The sequence below is a fragment of the Pleuronectes platessa genome, chromosome 17 (assembly GCF_947347685.1).
Source record: "Pleuronectes platessa chromosome 17, fPlePla1.1, whole genome shotgun sequence".
Classification (NCBI taxonomy): Eukaryota; Metazoa; Chordata; class Actinopteri; order Pleuronectiformes; family Pleuronectidae; genus Pleuronectes; species Pleuronectes platessa.
Genome location: NC_070642.1, coordinates 18,878,943 through 18,894,751, shown reverse-complemented (window position 1 = coordinate 18,894,751; position 15,809 = coordinate 18,878,943). Strand labels below are relative to the sequence as shown.

Genomic DNA, 15,809 nt, shown 5'->3' with positions numbered 1-15,809 from the left:
AGCTGGTTCAGCGGCTCAGAGACCGAGAAGCGTTCTTGAAATGTGTAGAATTCCTGGTTTGCTCTTTTGTTATTGATTTAAACATCAGTTTTTATGCCAACTGGAGGCGACCACAGGTTCTCTGTCATGTTTGATAGGGGAGGGTGAGGTGAGGGGTATTCAGCTGCAACATGCAACCTCACCACAAGATGTCAGTAAATTCTACACTGTGAATTCTACACAACTTCATCAATTTGACGAAACATGCGCTGCAAAAAAGTGACAAACTAGCTGTAGTTCAGTGCTTTGTGAAGTTCCATCACCATTGACGAGTATACACATTACGATTCACTTGGTTATTCTAGAATTTTTATTTTGTCAATAAATAGAAATGATAACGGCAAATGTACAAAAGTAAAATCAATTACAATTTGGAATATTTCACAATTTCTATGCAGTACAAAAAAAAAACGACATATTTTACATAACTGTGCAATTAAGAGATTATTTTTCAAACTAGCGTTTCATTATTTGAGTACCTGAAACAGTACTGCCAGTTCAACAGAGGAATTACAAACCTGTCTACAGCTCTTTGCAGGTTTTATTCCTTTACTGTTTTTCCTACATATTATTTCCTATGTGTTGAACCACAGCGCTTCACACCCTTAAATAAAACTTTCTGAATGTTCACTTACTGTCTATGTTTGAATAAAACACATTCAGCAAACAAGCAGCAGAGACTCAAACATCTGGCAGAACAAAAACTCACAGATGGTTCTGGTAAGAAGTGATGAACCAAATAATGTGCATTGAACAAGTAGCGAGAATAAAAACTGTCCTACTTTCTGTCCTCCTCAAAAATCCTCTTATAAAAATGGCTTATTGCAGCTTTAAGGCCTGAGCTTCTTTTGACAATAGGAAAGTTGGCATTAAAAGTTGGTGGCCTTCATTTCCACTCCTCTCTGCACTTTGTCTTTCCGTCTGCAGGAGAGCAGCATGAAGGCGACGATGCTGCCAGCCAGTAAACCGACGACTCCCGCGACCACTGGCACCCACACGGGCAGAGAGGAGGGGCACTTCGGCGCTGGGACGACTGAAGTAGGACTGGAAGTAGGTGGGAGAGTTACTGGTGGAGGTGGAAGGCTGTTTATCTTGGTGAAGACGAAGGGACTGGCCTGTAGGGAAGGTAAAACATTTATACATTTTGAAACCCTTGAAAAACATGCCCAAGCTGTTTTGATAAATAAAATAATTTACAAAATAAATAAGCATATGGAAAGGCAGTAAATGAATATGTGTCATTTATTGACTGATGTGGTGGATTGTTGTCTGAAATCTCCACTCATACCTGAGAGGGACAGTGAATCTTGGAGCGATCGTAGGTGAAGTTGTTGTACGACTGCTTCCTCCCGACAGGCTCCAGCTGTTAAAGACAGAAAGAGGAATTCTCTCAAATCAAAATACACTTGAAAACACATGGTCTCTCAGTTTCACTTTGGTCCGTCACCACCAGCACTCACCATGTTGTTCCAAAGGCCGATGGCCATCTCAGCGTGGGCTCGCTCACTGATGTGGAAACAGTCCATAGAGAAGAAACTGGGGTCGGCCTCTCCCTTCTGGTGAAAAGATCAGATTTTCAGAGTGAGCACATTTAATTATTTGTGTGTGGATAATTGTGTTGATACGTCTGCCTCTGCAACTCACTCCAATTTGAGGGATAAAGGAATTGTGTAGAAACGGTTGAAGGACGACGGCAAAATCCTCTTTCCCCTCATAGCGATATCCAGAAAGAAGATGCTGGATCTCAATCTAGGAATGAGATTAATAAAAAGAATAAATTAGAGCTCAGATTAATTTGCTTATCATGTATTTTTGGTTCATTTTTATTGGAAAAGCTTATACCTGGTATTCATGATTGATTCGTTTTATCTCTTCAAGCTCCGGGGAGTTTTCAACTGGGTTAATGACACAGGGACAACTGGTCCTGCAAAAGAAACACATGTTATTGTAAAGAGTGAGCTAAAGTTTGAAATGAATAAATAAGGCGAGGATATAGTGTTAAACGCTATCAAACCTTTTCCTCCTGATTATAACATCTTTCTAAAGTACTTTTCTGCTTGTTCTTTATAACGTGTATAAACGTACTGCTCTATCACCAAAGAAAGGATCTTGTAGACTTTGTATGTACTGTTATTGTACATGATATGTAAGATAAGGGAAAACAAGCCAGAAAGATCCACTCAGATTAAAACAAAACAAACCTGGGCACTAGAGAACAGGGCAGGGACTTCCCATGAACTGCTTTCAAAGGAAGTATCTCCAAAATTTCCACAACGTTGACCAACAGTCTCGGTACCTGAAGATTTCCGAGAGATAAAGGTGAAGTACAGACAGTAAAATACACTCCACTTTAGAGATTAGATTAATGCTATATTGTTAATGTGACTCACCTCTTTGTGGAGCATGTCCAAGCCAACCATAAGATTGTGGCTGTAATTCTTAGGTGACAGAGTATTCTGTAGAAATATGTAAAGGACTTTTTTATTGCCATCTCAGAACTTGCAGAAATGACTATATTTGTGTAAAGTAAGAAAACGTTGAGGAGCACCTACTTGGTCTATGCAATAATGGCAAAGATCGTTTCCCCCGACAAATATTGTCACTAGTTTCCAGTCATTTTCAAAATCCACCTTCTGTGTAGGATTTATGAGCAACATCAGAGTTAAGTTTCACACTGTGTGAATGAGACAGGGAGAGAGTTAAGTTGTATTTGAGGATGTCTCACCTTATCCTCTCTCATGGCCTTGATGAGATCCTGCACTTGTGCTGGAATCTCTCTGTGCAGAACAAATCCAAGCAGGAGGAGGTGAGAAATAACAACGGGTGGGTTTCAGAGGTTTTACTCATGTGGAGGAACCAAAAACACGTGTGCACTTACGAGGTCTTAGCTCCAGGGGTAGCCATGTTGAAGCCCTTCTGTTTGGAAAGAACCGAATCCGTAGAAAAGCCCTTCAGGGAGGGGTTGAACTTCCTCAGGATGTCTGAGGGGAAAGATCCAATATCCTACCATGAAACAACTTGTCTAAAGCTAACTGAACATGCGTGGCTTTATGAAGTTATCATTCTGGAAACCATTGCCTCTCGAGGGGCCGTACCCTGCTTGTGCATTCTGCTACTGGGAGAAATCCTGCCCATGTTGGTGTTCCGTTAAAACATCCACAATTGTTTTACCATCTACTGCAAGTAGCAAAGATTCAACATAAACTCTCTTGTTACTACTTTCAATTTTCACGTGAAAAGCATTTGTATGATAAACATGTCAGCTAAGTGTAACCACAGGAACAAACTACACCAAACTACAATTACAAGTTCAGTTGTCGTGTCAGGAATCTAAATCATATTGCCAAAGCATTCAGTAATGTGGTTAAAAAGTATAAACTCACTTGGAAGAGTTGTGACACTCTCGAGATCCTCATCCCCCCCGATGCTGCAAGAAAACAAACGTTGGTGTGATTTGTGAAATGTAACAATTACAGTTGCTTTAATTTACACCACAAAGACTCCTGCTACCTCCACGATACTCCTTTATATTCTTTATTGACGTTAAAGATGTTCTTTGCTTTCGCTCCAGTGCCGAGCTGTAAACAGAACAAGCCACAGAAGTGAAAACACAGAAAAACAGCATGACATCGAGAAAACAGCAGACAGAGACGGAGATTTGAAAAAACAACCAGAACATAAAAGAGAAGTTTATCACTGATGGGAAGTTTCTGGCTGATAATAAATTGATTGGAGAGTTCATAGTTCAATGACATCAAATAACCGACGGTTTCACTGACGGTGATAATGTGTAATGTTTCCATTTAACACACACACACACACACACACACACACACACACACACACACACACACACACACAGATGTAACCTATTTCAAAAGCTTTCGTCTTGTGGTGAATTTAAATTTTTTTTAATGTTGTTTTATCGTCATATGAGGCACTTTGTCATTTTGATGATAATAAAAAGATTCTCACCGTTAAAGAGTCTCCCAGCGCTGCCACCACCATGATGTCTGCTGGTCTCAGCTGGTTAACTACAGATAAAACACATAGAAGAGATTCATCATCAAAATAAAACCACAATCATCCTTCCTGTGTCATGTCACATTTATACCAGCTCCTTCAGTATTTGGGGGAAATGAGTTTAAAGCCACCATGTATGTTATGTGCATGTGATTATCTGTTAAATCATCTTGGTGTCATTTCATTTCAGTTCTGAGGATATTGAGTAAATGCAGTTGATGAATGTTGCTGCTCATTCCATCACTTTCACTGACAGTTTGTGTTCGTACGCCGCCATGACTTCATTTCAACTTGTTGCCTGAAATAAATGAACTGATGACTATCGTCTCACCTGAAGTTGGAACAGTGTCAGATGGAACGAGGTCCACACAGGAGAAGTCACTCCCCCAGTTCTGGAGAGGACAAAAGGCAAATGATAGAAAGTGGCAGCGTGTGAGATGAATCTTCCTCAAATGATAAATTAGGTCTCTAAATAAATCATTTAGTTCTGTGCATATTTCTATCAAAGGGACAAAAACCTGAATGAGTTATTTTAAAGAACTTTTATGAAATATTTTAATTTTATTTTTAGTATGTTTTAATACAAAAATAAAAAAAAGTTTTGAGTTGAATCTCTATTCATTTGCAGGCAGTTTTAAACAAGCGCTGATGCAATTCATTATATTTGTAGCCTCTATTGTTGCAAAATATCAAAGATAAAAATATTAACATGTCAAAAGTGACACATTTGATATGATGTGACCCAAAAATGAAAACGCTTTAATACAAACTGTAAAGACAAGGGACAGACAAATTGGCGTGTCCATAGAATGACCATTTTATAAAAACCCGGAACAAGAAATTATTGCAATTTTTCCTTGATAAATTACTTTAAAATGATAAATTAGTTGATTTATTTCCCATCAATAAACATATCAATCAATCACTCTTTCTTTGTCGTTTCACATTCAGAGAAAATTTAGCTCTATTTAACTTTGTTGTGGTCAGACTTTGTAACGGGGGTTGCTTACTGTTATGGGTCCAGGTGTTGGGGGGGGACCAGTGTATCTGTAATCGCTGTTGATAAAGGTGCGAATATACGGTGAAGTCTGGAGGAAGAAAACAGAGAAGAAACTAGATTAAATCACAGAATCTTCAAAATGTAGAAATGTGCTACATCCCATCAATACCTATGATTACATTCCTCACAGACGGGACATTAGAGAAACTAGGAGACATGAATCAATATTCAATTCTCAGTTTAATCACGATGTTTTTACCTTGGTTGGACATTTCAGGTTAATCTCTGTAGTAAAATCTTGTACGGCTGTTTTGTTGCCCAGAGGTTCCAGCTAGGAAAACAGGAGTCAGGACGACAGAGAGATTAGATTTAATATACTGGTACATTAATATAAATAATAAGTGTTATTATCGTTATCATGTGCAAGAACAACTTTAATGTAGCTGGTTGCAAGAGAGAAATGTGTTTTATCTATTATTTGGAAAAGTCGTTGATCTCGTTACTAACTTACTGACAAAACATGAAATTAAATTCATCCATAAAATAAATGACATTGGTATAAAATACTGTGAAAGTGTGTGATTGTCTGTCTGAGAGTTACCATGTTGTTCCACAGGGAGCGAGCGAACAGCGTCTGGGCCTTCTGGCTGAGGTGGAAGCAGTCGGCACTGAAATAGGAGCGATCGGGACGGCCATCCTGTGGAGAAGGTGTAAGTAAATGTGTTATTGTTTTATTTTGTGTTTTATTTTATCAGAGCATTATAGACGACGGAGGAGGTGACTGATGGTTCTCAAGAGAGCTTTGTTTTGAGTTGTCATTGTTACCGGCAGTCTGGGCAGAAGGATATCCCTGAGGAAAGGCTGGATGACCACAGTGAAGTCTGAGCGAGTGTCGTAGCGGCCGGACTCCACGAGCTCATGGAGAGAGCGCTTAAAGGACGAGAGAGAGAGTGAGAGAGAGAGTCAGAGTCAGAGAGAGAGAGAGTCGGAGTCGGAGGATGCAGAGGAAAGTAATTTGACCGTTCAAGGTGTTTACTTACCTGATACATTCTGTTGATGTTCTCCAACATCTGAAGAGCTTTAGAGTTGGACTTTGGCAAAACAACGCAGGGGCACAGAATTCTGGTAAAGGAGAGATAACACAGTTCTAAATCACTGTAAGAATTTTATTATTTATTAAATTACACAAGTAGGAGTTATGTTTATTGTCGTATACTTAATAACAACATGGGATTCTAGAGCCAGCTTACCTTTATATATTAAGTAAAATAAGAGAATTCAAGAATAGTACATTTAGATAATATAATGTGTATTTGTCCTTAAAAAAATGAAATATATTAAAAGGAATAATGATAGTGATAGAAGTTAAAGTGGATTTTCTTAATCTTTCTTAACTTGAATGAATTAACAAGTCATTCAAAAGTCAGAGAGAAGTGATACTTACTTCACAAGGTAAGTTGGACATTTAAGTGAAGGGTCCATGTGCATTTCTCTGAGCACGAGGATGTAGAGAGGTTCTACCAGGTTCACCAGAGCTCGAGGGACCTGACAGGGACGAGCCCGGTTAATGCAAACAAACAAACATCTACAGAAAAACCACATGTCCAGAGCAAAGTCTGGTTTGTCTACCTGTTTGTGCAGATAATCCAGACTCTCACGGACATTCTGAACATAATTCTCTGCAGAGTAGAGCAGCTGTGAAGAGAAGAGGACGTTTTAATGTTGTGTTGTTGACGCCTCTGACAGCGACCTGATCTTAGTAGGTTACTCACAGAGTTAATGCAGTGGTCACAGACGTCGTTTCCTCCGATGAACAACGTGATCACTTTCCAATCGGTTTCAAAATTGATTCTCTGGACAAGAAAGAAGATGAAACATGGTCATGTGACGCAGCTTCTCTGTGTTTCTTCATGTCTGAACTGTCAAAGCTACAGGTGGATGTTCCTTGTTTCAGTTTTGTTTTGAAGTACAACATGATTTTTGAGTGCAGAGTAAAAATAAATGAATACATGTCTCTGAACTCACAGAGTCGTTCTTCATCCTCGCCACCAGGGTTCGAACCTGTGATGGTATGTCCCTTAAAAAGCAAACAGAACAAAATATTGCAATGAATTGTCAAAGACTTTACTCGGGCAGTTAAAAGCAAATTTAGCTAAAGATGTGTTTAACCGTCGTTTTGATGCAAATCCCATGATCTTTTAGATTATCTTTACGATAATAACAAAACCAGGAAGCTGGTGCCTAAAGGAGGACTCACCCGCTTTTGGCTCCTGCCACAGCCTGGTTGAGAAAAGCCTGAGGAGTCTGCTCTTTGCCCATACCAACAGAGAAGCCCGTCAGGTTGCCGTTATAATACTTCAAGATGTCTGTTAAAAGAGAAAAGACACAGTTAGGTAATAAAACATAGTGTGTGTGTGTGTGTGTGTTTTTAAGAGTCTACTTGAACATCACACTGACAAAAGCAGACGTCTGAACGTCCTGTTTTTAATTGATTAGAGGAACATAAAGTTATGGAGAGAGAGAGACTCACTGGGCAGAGTGGTGACAGTTGTGAGGTTGTCATCTCCACCGATGCTAAGGAGGAAAATAACATCTTTAAGTTAATTTTGTCAGTGAATGATTTGAAAGCTGTAGTTTTTTATATCCAGGAAAAACTTACCTCCAGGACAAACCCCTGAACTGACGCAGGACGTCCAGGATGTTGCTGGCTGCAATACCGTTTCCTGCCTGATGGGGGAAGAAAATGTTTTAGTGACGTGATGACACAGAACCGTACCTTTCCAGATTTACAAGATCGTACAGTATCACATTCTACTTTATCCATAGATGTTAAAATAAGGTTCCATCATATTGTTGGGCCACTGTTCTGCATTATTATGTAATATGATCTGGTCCGCTGAGACCTTTAGATCTTTAGTCTGTCAGACTGAGCCAAATAACAATCTAATCAAGCTTTTTTTAATCACTGATTAATCTTTAATTATCTCAACAATTCTCATTTATCTCTCAAATAAAGTTCTGTCTTTATGAATCTTATAAACTGTGGGGACTAGGAATCAGGGTGGGTTCAGAAACTGTGCTAAATCAATCTCTGTATATAACTACAAGCAGAATAAGAATCTACATCGTTAAAAAGCTGTGAAATATTCTAAAATGCCCAAGAACAATCCTTCACCTCACTGGGGGCTATTATTGCATATTTAGTAGATTTTGGAGTTAAAGATCAATTTCTATTTTTCTATTTGCTTAATGTAGATGATATGTTTCTATCTCAATATGTAGAACATAGAGAATGAGGAAACAACTCACTGTCAGAGAGTCTCCCACAGCAGCCACCACGTTGATGTCTGCAGGCCTGAGCTCATGAACTGGGAAAATACAGTAAAAGTCAGTCAGACTCCATTAATTAGACAGCACGTGACATTCAGAGCAGCAATAATAGAGCAATGTTCATTTCTAGAAATACTGTACAATGGGATTAAAGTACTGCAAAGTAGCATTTTGAAAAATGACAAAAAACCTCTGCAGACAATAGAGAGTTGAAATTCAGATAAAGTGTAAAGCATCTTACCTGAGGAGGGTGTGGAGGCCGAGGGGCTGAAGTCCTCGCAGGGCATCTCTGTTCCTGTGAACTGAGCGGACGCACAGAACACATCCACGGTCAGAACTAAACAGGAAGTAAACAACAAGGCCGCCACTGCCTCCATTTGGCTCGACATCACTACTCACAGGGAGAAGTAGAGGAGACACATCACTGGGGCTATTTGAAGGAGAGTTTCCCTCCGTCCTCAGGAAGGGTCGGTCCTTGGGGAGACGCACAATTAGTATTATTTACACACACTGTACATTTTGTCCAGCTGATGTACAGAACCTGTGTTTGTCTGTGTGTGTGTGTGTGTGTGTGGCACAGTTCCTCACCTCAGTGGGACATGGCAGTGTCATGATTTGTCCACTGTCGTCTCTGTTTTGTTGGCCGACTGTGGGCTGCAGCTGCAAGACAGAAAACTCCTTGTCTTCATGTTTGCCACACAGAGAACAATGAATCTACATGTGTGTGTGTGTTTGTGTGTATATAGTATGTGTGTGTGTATATAGTATGTGAGAGACAACAGCAGTTTGTGCGTCAGGCTTTACCAGGTTTGTCCACATCTGCAACATCAGGTTATCAGTTTGTTGTGTAGCTTCGGCCTCCGACACATGTCTCCCACTCTGTTTTAGGGGGAAAAGAACACAGTGTATTTTAGATTTAAAACGTATATATCTTTAGTTTGTGCTGTGAGATAATCAGGACTCTGTGTGTGTGTCACTGGTCAGGAGCTGGTTCAGCGGCTCAGAGACCGAGCAGCGTTCTTTAAATGTGTAGAATTCCTGGTTTTCTCTTTTGTTATTGATTTAAACAGGTAAGATTAAAGCAGTCAGACAGAAACAGTTCTGCTTTTCATTTTGATCTGTGAGCAAGTTGTAACCCTGAGTGAATAGGGACTTAAATTTGCTCTAGTTCTTTCTAATTATTGCTGAAGTCTGCACCAGTTACTTTCCCAATTGTGTCCTAGTTTATCCTGTGTTTTGAACATTTCTTTTAAGAGTATTTTAAGAGACAGAAACACTTTCTCCTACAATTATATTTCTGTACAATCAATGTGCGACAGTAAATGAGTTTAAATGTTAATAGTATCAAATGTTAGAGATCTTTCACAAAAAATCTAAGGTAAAACAATTCATCTCTTAAACCTTGACTTATTAAGGAATATTTACGGTGTAGGAAAGTTTCCAGTGTCAGACTGATGGGAAAGTTCACGTCAGAGGAACTATAATATATGAGCTGAACTCACGGGGCCGGTGATGAGAGGTTTGTCCTGCAGAGAGACGCTGAAGTCATCTCTGTCATTGTACCAGCGTCTCTTCACCAAGAGCTCGCCCACGGACTCCTGCTCGGAGCAGTTGGAGAAAAAAGGTTCAACTTTAATGAGTAATAAGATATTTACTGGTTCATACTCCCACCACCACAGATCAGAAATTCACAACAGGTAAAATATCCGCAGGACTGAACTGTTGAGGATGAATTACACACAAACCTGCAGAGACTGAGTCAGCATGGTCCTCAGAAGTCTGACTTCTCCTTCGCTGTTTGCGTCCATGCACGTCCTGTCAGGGAAACACATTGTCTCTCACTATCTCCATTTTCTTTACGATAAACAGAAGAAACTGATAAAGCAGATTAGATTGAGTCAACTACAGATCAACACAGACATTTTACAGCCTCATAATATGTAATGTGAACTCTCTGTTAACACATCATTTGTTAAATGTAACACACTATGTTCCAGAGAAGAGGAAAAGAGTGGAAGTTGTTCAAAATCAAAATGAAAGCTGCAGTAAAACCAGTGAGAACTAAATGTCAGGATCATAGGGAAAGATGAGCACTGGAGTATGAACTTACTTGTGCTGTTCTCCGTCCCACAATGCAACGCTGACGATGGTGCGCTTTAACTACAACACAGTGATGTGACAGAAATGTAAAAAGTTCTGCAAACACGGTGACAGAGAAAAAATGAATAAAAATATACTTTATGAAGTGAAATATACCTGAGAGCTCAGAAGCTGCAGAGCATCATCCAGCTCTTCAACCAGCGTCTGGAGAACAGACTGAACCTGCACACAAACACAACAGAGGGAAACTTTTATCTTTTATTCATCTGAAACAACAAGTTTCATTTAATATCTGTATTGAAAATAACATCATAATAATATTTCCCAGTTTACCTGCGGCTGCTTGACGGCGCAGAGACGATCCACCTGAAGGAAGAGAAGCACCAGCTTCCAGTCTCGGTCCACATCCGTCACCTGCAGGTGGAAACATAAAACAGCTGTTTATATCACCGCCATCAGATAATATCAGAGGGGTTTTCATTTATATATTTGTAATAAGTTTTAAAATCAGAAACCAAATGTGTCAGAACTTGTCACTGAAACAAGAAAGAAGACTGATATGATATTTGATTGGTTGAAGACTGTATATCCTCGTGTTATGCATCATCAATAAAATAAAGGAGCCATTTGATATAAGTTTTGATTTAAATACAAAAAAGAAAAGAGGTAAAGCTGAAACATCCCTTTAGATGTGAGAGCAGAAGTTAAAGCTCCTACCTGGTTGTTCTGGAGATCGAGGGACACGTCCTCTGCCTGCTCCACCAGAGTCCTGACAGAACACAGAGTAATACAATTCAATATCGGTCCCTGGTACCTCACTGTATTCATCCTAATGTTCTGTCCATACCTTTGTTGAGAGGCATAAAGGTTTGTTTCCTCTCTGATCAGCACAGGATTGAACATCAACATCAGCTCTGACAGACGGAAACAAACCCAGGTTTAAATTAGCCTCAAAATCCAAAACTTGTATTTCCTCTAAAAAGAATAGAATAAAAGTCTGAGATCTACCTGTGAGTCTTGAAACCACTGTGGACAGCTCAGTGCTGCAGGGAAAGAGAACACAGTGTGTCTGATGACAGGTCTTGTGAAGCTGATATCAAAGACCTGTTGATGTTCACTGTTGAGTTGTGCTCACCTGTGCATGTGGAGTCCGATGGAGGAGATCACAGCCACGTCTGAGGGCCGGACGCCGTTAACTTCACAGGAAAGAAAAACAACATTTACATAGAATCTAGAAACAAACTATAGTGATTGAATAAATGAGTTTCTTTGGACTCTGGATTCAATTACCTGCTTAAAATTAAGATATGTTAGAAGTTAACAGATTTTAGACATAAACTGAGGTATTAAACCAGTTTTGATCTTACGAGCTTTGATCAAACTTTTGTGTTTATTTAAGGACGTCGTTCAAAACCATTAAATAAAATCTGGACCACACCAGACTCACCAGTGGAGGGAGGCGGCTGAGAGGCAAACATCTGAGTGCAGGGCAGTCCACTCACTGAAAGCATGAGAAGATGATGTTTGAGTTAAAAATGACTTTTATCAGGATCTTCATTAACTGATGTCGAGTATCAGTTACTCTTCCTGAGGTCCACACCAAACATTTCAGACAAAAAAAACAGGACATCAGTTAAGATGCTTAGAGACAAACAACTATCATAAATATAATATTAGATATTCATATACTATATAGATTAATACTATAATTAATGCATATAAAAGGACTTTCCTGCATCGTATTCTTATTTGTTAACTCATATATATGATAAACATATTACCATATTCATAGAGTATCGTTGTAACTGAATAGCGTGGACACTCATTTTATTCCTTGGTTGTTGTTAAAGGCATTAAACAGATGGAAAAAAATACCTCACATCCAAACTCATCAAATATCAAATAAAGAAAAAGAAAACCACAAGATTTTAAGTTTCCTGAAGAGATTAAAGTCAAAAAGCCTCAGATAAACTCAAAACATATATATTTATTGTCAGTTTTTACTATAAAACACAATCAGCTTCGTCCTCGTCTGATTTTTCATCAGCTACATATTTGCAGCAACCAAACCCCAAAGAAAGGAATCCAGCAGTGAGAAGTTGTATGTCGCAGAAACCTGTTTTCCATGTGAGGCTCAGCAGAGCGATGCAAACCAGCCGTGGAAGCATCTTCTCGGTCAGATTTGGTCCACGTGGGTCGTCTGTGCAGCCGTTCTTCTTCTTCTTCTTCTTCTTCTTCTTCTCTCCTCTCTGTCTGCTCCTCTTTATCTTTGTCAATATCCCTTCCACCTGGTCGGCAGTTGTATCATAACCATGCTCCGAGGGGAGGGACCAGGCTGATTGTTCAAAGGTTTTGTAACATTGATCTTGATAAGATCCCATATGAACATTTATCATTTATTAATGAGAGACAGTGAGCACCAGCGGTTAATGTGCTGCTATTTATAGACTGTCGGGAAAATTCACTTTCACCTATTTGGTTGCAATAAATAAGAACAACCATAAATGTCACAATCTAAAATATGATGATAAGGACTCAAACATGATTCTATATAACATCCCTGAATAATCAGAATATTCATTTCCTGGTCATGCACACAGAGACATCAAAAGCTACAGCGGCAGTGTTCAATGTCATTTTGTTTTTGAAAAAATAAAGTATTGTTTAACAATTCAGCCTTTAACAAAATATTCAACTTTAATTTTTAAACCTGTGACAAATCCTGTAGAACAAGTCTATCTCAAACCACAAGAAATTGACTGAAATAATTTTTTTTAATAAAAAGTACAAACTTTATCTCCTCGTAGAACTGATGATTGTAAAAGAAATTCAAAGCATTAAACCTTAAGAAGGTAATAACAATAATATAAAGCTATTATTATTATCATCATACATTTAATTTGTACATAGCGCTTTTAACAGATGCTCAAAGAAACTTTACATAGATTTACAGAAAGCAGTGAAAGCACTGAAGCTTTTCTTCATGAGATAATCTTTACTTATTAACTTTGCCATGAAACAAATATTTTTTTTTCTCTGTACATGAGAAAGATTTGGCTCCTCATCACAAATATCCACCTCCAGCGGCAGTTTATTAGCTTAGCTTAGCACAAAGTCTAGAAATAAAACACAACAATATCTGCCTGCCTCCAAACTTTTATGTAAATAACCAGCATGTTCATGTGGAGTTGGATTTCCTGTTGTCTGGTAGGTTTGATCTCTTTAGTTTGAACAGAGCCAGACGAATGTTTCTCCTGATACAGTATCTGATGAATCAGTCCTTGACCTCACTCAACCTAAGGAATCACGCCACTCTGTTGTCTTCCTGTGGAACCAAGTGAAAGGTTATTACTGTAACAGGGCAAAGCGTCAAAGGTGATCATCCTGGTTATTAGCACAGTCACATGATGCAAGAAAAACTATTCCCATCAACAGTATATCTTTTTGTTGGCTTCACATCAAGTCAGCCGATCGTATGAGTTTCGTTAACGTGGAATAAAAAAACTTGGACTTTGATTAGAAAACAGGTCATTTATCACGATTCTTAACTAGATAACTAGTTCTCTGCTGATTCTCCTCAATCAAGAATGTGCCTTAATGACCATTTAGTGTGTTGATAGAAATATGTGATGTTCCTTCTAAATCTCTGTGTCCATAAAGATAATCTTTTTTTTTAAATCATCTCTACGACAGAAGCTGAAGAAATGTTATTTTTTACGTAACGCTGATGCTTTGACGTTATGAACCCGAGTATCTCTTATCTTCCTGCTGATTAGATGTGAGGGGCTTTAAAGATGTCAGGAAAACAACCAACCAGACGCTGACGGCTACTGTTCCGGTTCTCATGAGCTATAGACATTAACACCAGCTCTCGTCCTTCTAGCACCCCCCCCCCCCACATTCACCTGAGGTTTAGTCTGTGGCTTACTGAAAAACAGAAGTACAGTCATGACCTCTCCATTGCTTCCTTGTTGCTGCAGAACTAAGAACACCTCTACTACCACAGAGTCCGCTGCAATCGTGATTAGGTTAATCCTGATATGAGGCCGTGCTGCCTTTATAGTCTGTTATCGTCCCTCAAGGACATTAACTCTGCTTGAACCTCCTGCTGAGGCCGAATCACCCTCATCAATGCTAATCTTTGAACGGGCTTAGATGAGCTGAACAGTTTGTCCTGTTGTAACACATCTGCAGAAACTTGATAATCATGATCTGTAGGAATAATTCAAACCTGGTGTCACAGAGTTATATTACCAGTCTTAGAACAGATTGATATTTTTATATAAACCTGAGACAGAAGTCGATTCCATAGTAATCTTTCTTTTTTAACCTATCAGCACTGACATCAGCCCCAAAAGATTTCGAATCTCAAATCCCAAGTTCCAAAAAAAGTTTTCAGAATTTACCTTCATCTGTTACTTGATTTTTAAATAGTTTTTTTAATTGTGCGATGTTAAGGAGCCAAGAGCAGCTTTACTGTATCTTGATTTTGGGGCAACACACCATCAAATGTATCGTGCGGTGGCTTTGATTGACGGTGAATTATTTTATTATGTATGTCTGCAGACTGTACAGGTAACACATTCACCTTTCTGTAGCTTAACCAGGAACAAAACATGAATTAAATCTGCAGCTGATAAAGCAATTAAATATTGCACCTATAAATTCACTATGTGCACTTAATTGCAGCTATAGTTCCTGATCAGATTTTATAACAGCTTTTATGGGAGTTACCAGTATTACGTCTTATCATAGATAAGAATATCCATCTGTTTATAAATTAGCTGAAAACTCTAAAGAAATACTCTACAACGGATAATTTACATTGCATATTAACTGTAATATTTCTATATCTTTAACAACTTTGGAAAATTAAGTGAAAGTTTCTTTTATTGATTTCAGTTTTTTCTTTGAATGCCCTGCAGTTGTACCAGTAGGGGGCAGCCCCCTCAGCCCCTCTCTGCCATCGTTTTTTATTACACTTCATCTCTTCTGGAGAACTTTGCTGCCCCCTGTGGTCATAACTGAGAGCTGCATCAAGTGGACCACACTGGGGAGACTGCAACAAGGGAGTTGGGGAGTTGACAACAGGAACAACCGAGAAAACGTTTTATTCGTGTTCATTTTACTTTTGATCTAGTTCTGATCTTACCAACAATATTAAACAACATCATAATGTTTTATTTAAATGTTTACCCTTTTTTTTTATCTATAACAAATTGTATTCTTGTCTTTGTCGAGTTACCTATAATGATTTGATATTATTTGTTTAAAAAATATTCTCAACACCTTGTCAATTTGAAAAATGTAATTAAAA

The 15,809-nt window shown here is 38.7% G+C and overlaps 1 protein-coding gene across 1 annotated transcript; it reads right to left on the bottom strand.

Moving 5' to 3' along the window:
- Window positions 1-908: 908 nt before the first annotated feature.
- On the bottom strand, window positions 909-12,660 carry LOC128460373 (phospholipase B1, membrane-associated). Its single transcript, XM_053445547.1, has 42 exons — window positions 12,609-12,660; window positions 11,940-11,993; window positions 11,628-11,688; window positions 11,501-11,535; window positions 11,340-11,406; window positions 11,210-11,261; window positions 10,826-10,906; window positions 10,649-10,708; window positions 10,503-10,552; window positions 10,138-10,207; window positions 9,882-9,990; window positions 9,197-9,273; window positions 8,981-9,052; window positions 8,792-8,866; window positions 8,634-8,694; window positions 8,372-8,430; window positions 7,722-7,789; window positions 7,593-7,636; window positions 7,320-7,428; window positions 7,088-7,139; window positions 6,835-6,915; window positions 6,692-6,757; window positions 6,507-6,607; window positions 6,103-6,184; window positions 5,888-5,992; window positions 5,664-5,759; window positions 5,322-5,393; window positions 5,073-5,150; window positions 4,394-4,454; window positions 4,015-4,073; window positions 3,550-3,617; window positions 3,423-3,466; window positions 2,918-3,020; window positions 2,765-2,816; window positions 2,592-2,672; window positions 2,430-2,495; window positions 2,241-2,335; window positions 1,882-1,963; window positions 1,684-1,788; window positions 1,500-1,595; window positions 1,328-1,402; window positions 909-1,154 (listed from the first exon to the last, which is right to left on the bottom strand). Exons 1-42 carry the CDS (start codon window positions 12,658-12,660, stop codon window positions 909-911), a joined length of 3,222 nt encoding a protein of 1,073 aa, XP_053301522.1.
- Window positions 12,661-15,809: the final 3,149 nt, after the last annotated feature.

Bases quoted from the DNA above. Each gene is read 5' to 3' on its own strand.
- LOC128460373 (XM_053445547.1), bottom strand. From the start codon at position 12,660: ATGCTTCCACGGCTGGTTTGCATCGCTCTGCTGAGCCTCACATGGAAA. The intron at 7,140-7,319 runs GTGAGTCCTCCT...TTGCTTTTTAAG, and splicing joins GTGGCAGGAGCCAAAAGCGG to GGACATACCATCACAGGTTC. The intron at 6,608-6,691 runs GTAGACAAACCA...CGTCCCTGTCAG, and splicing joins TGGATTATCTGCACAAACAG to GTCCCTCGAGCTCTGGTGAA.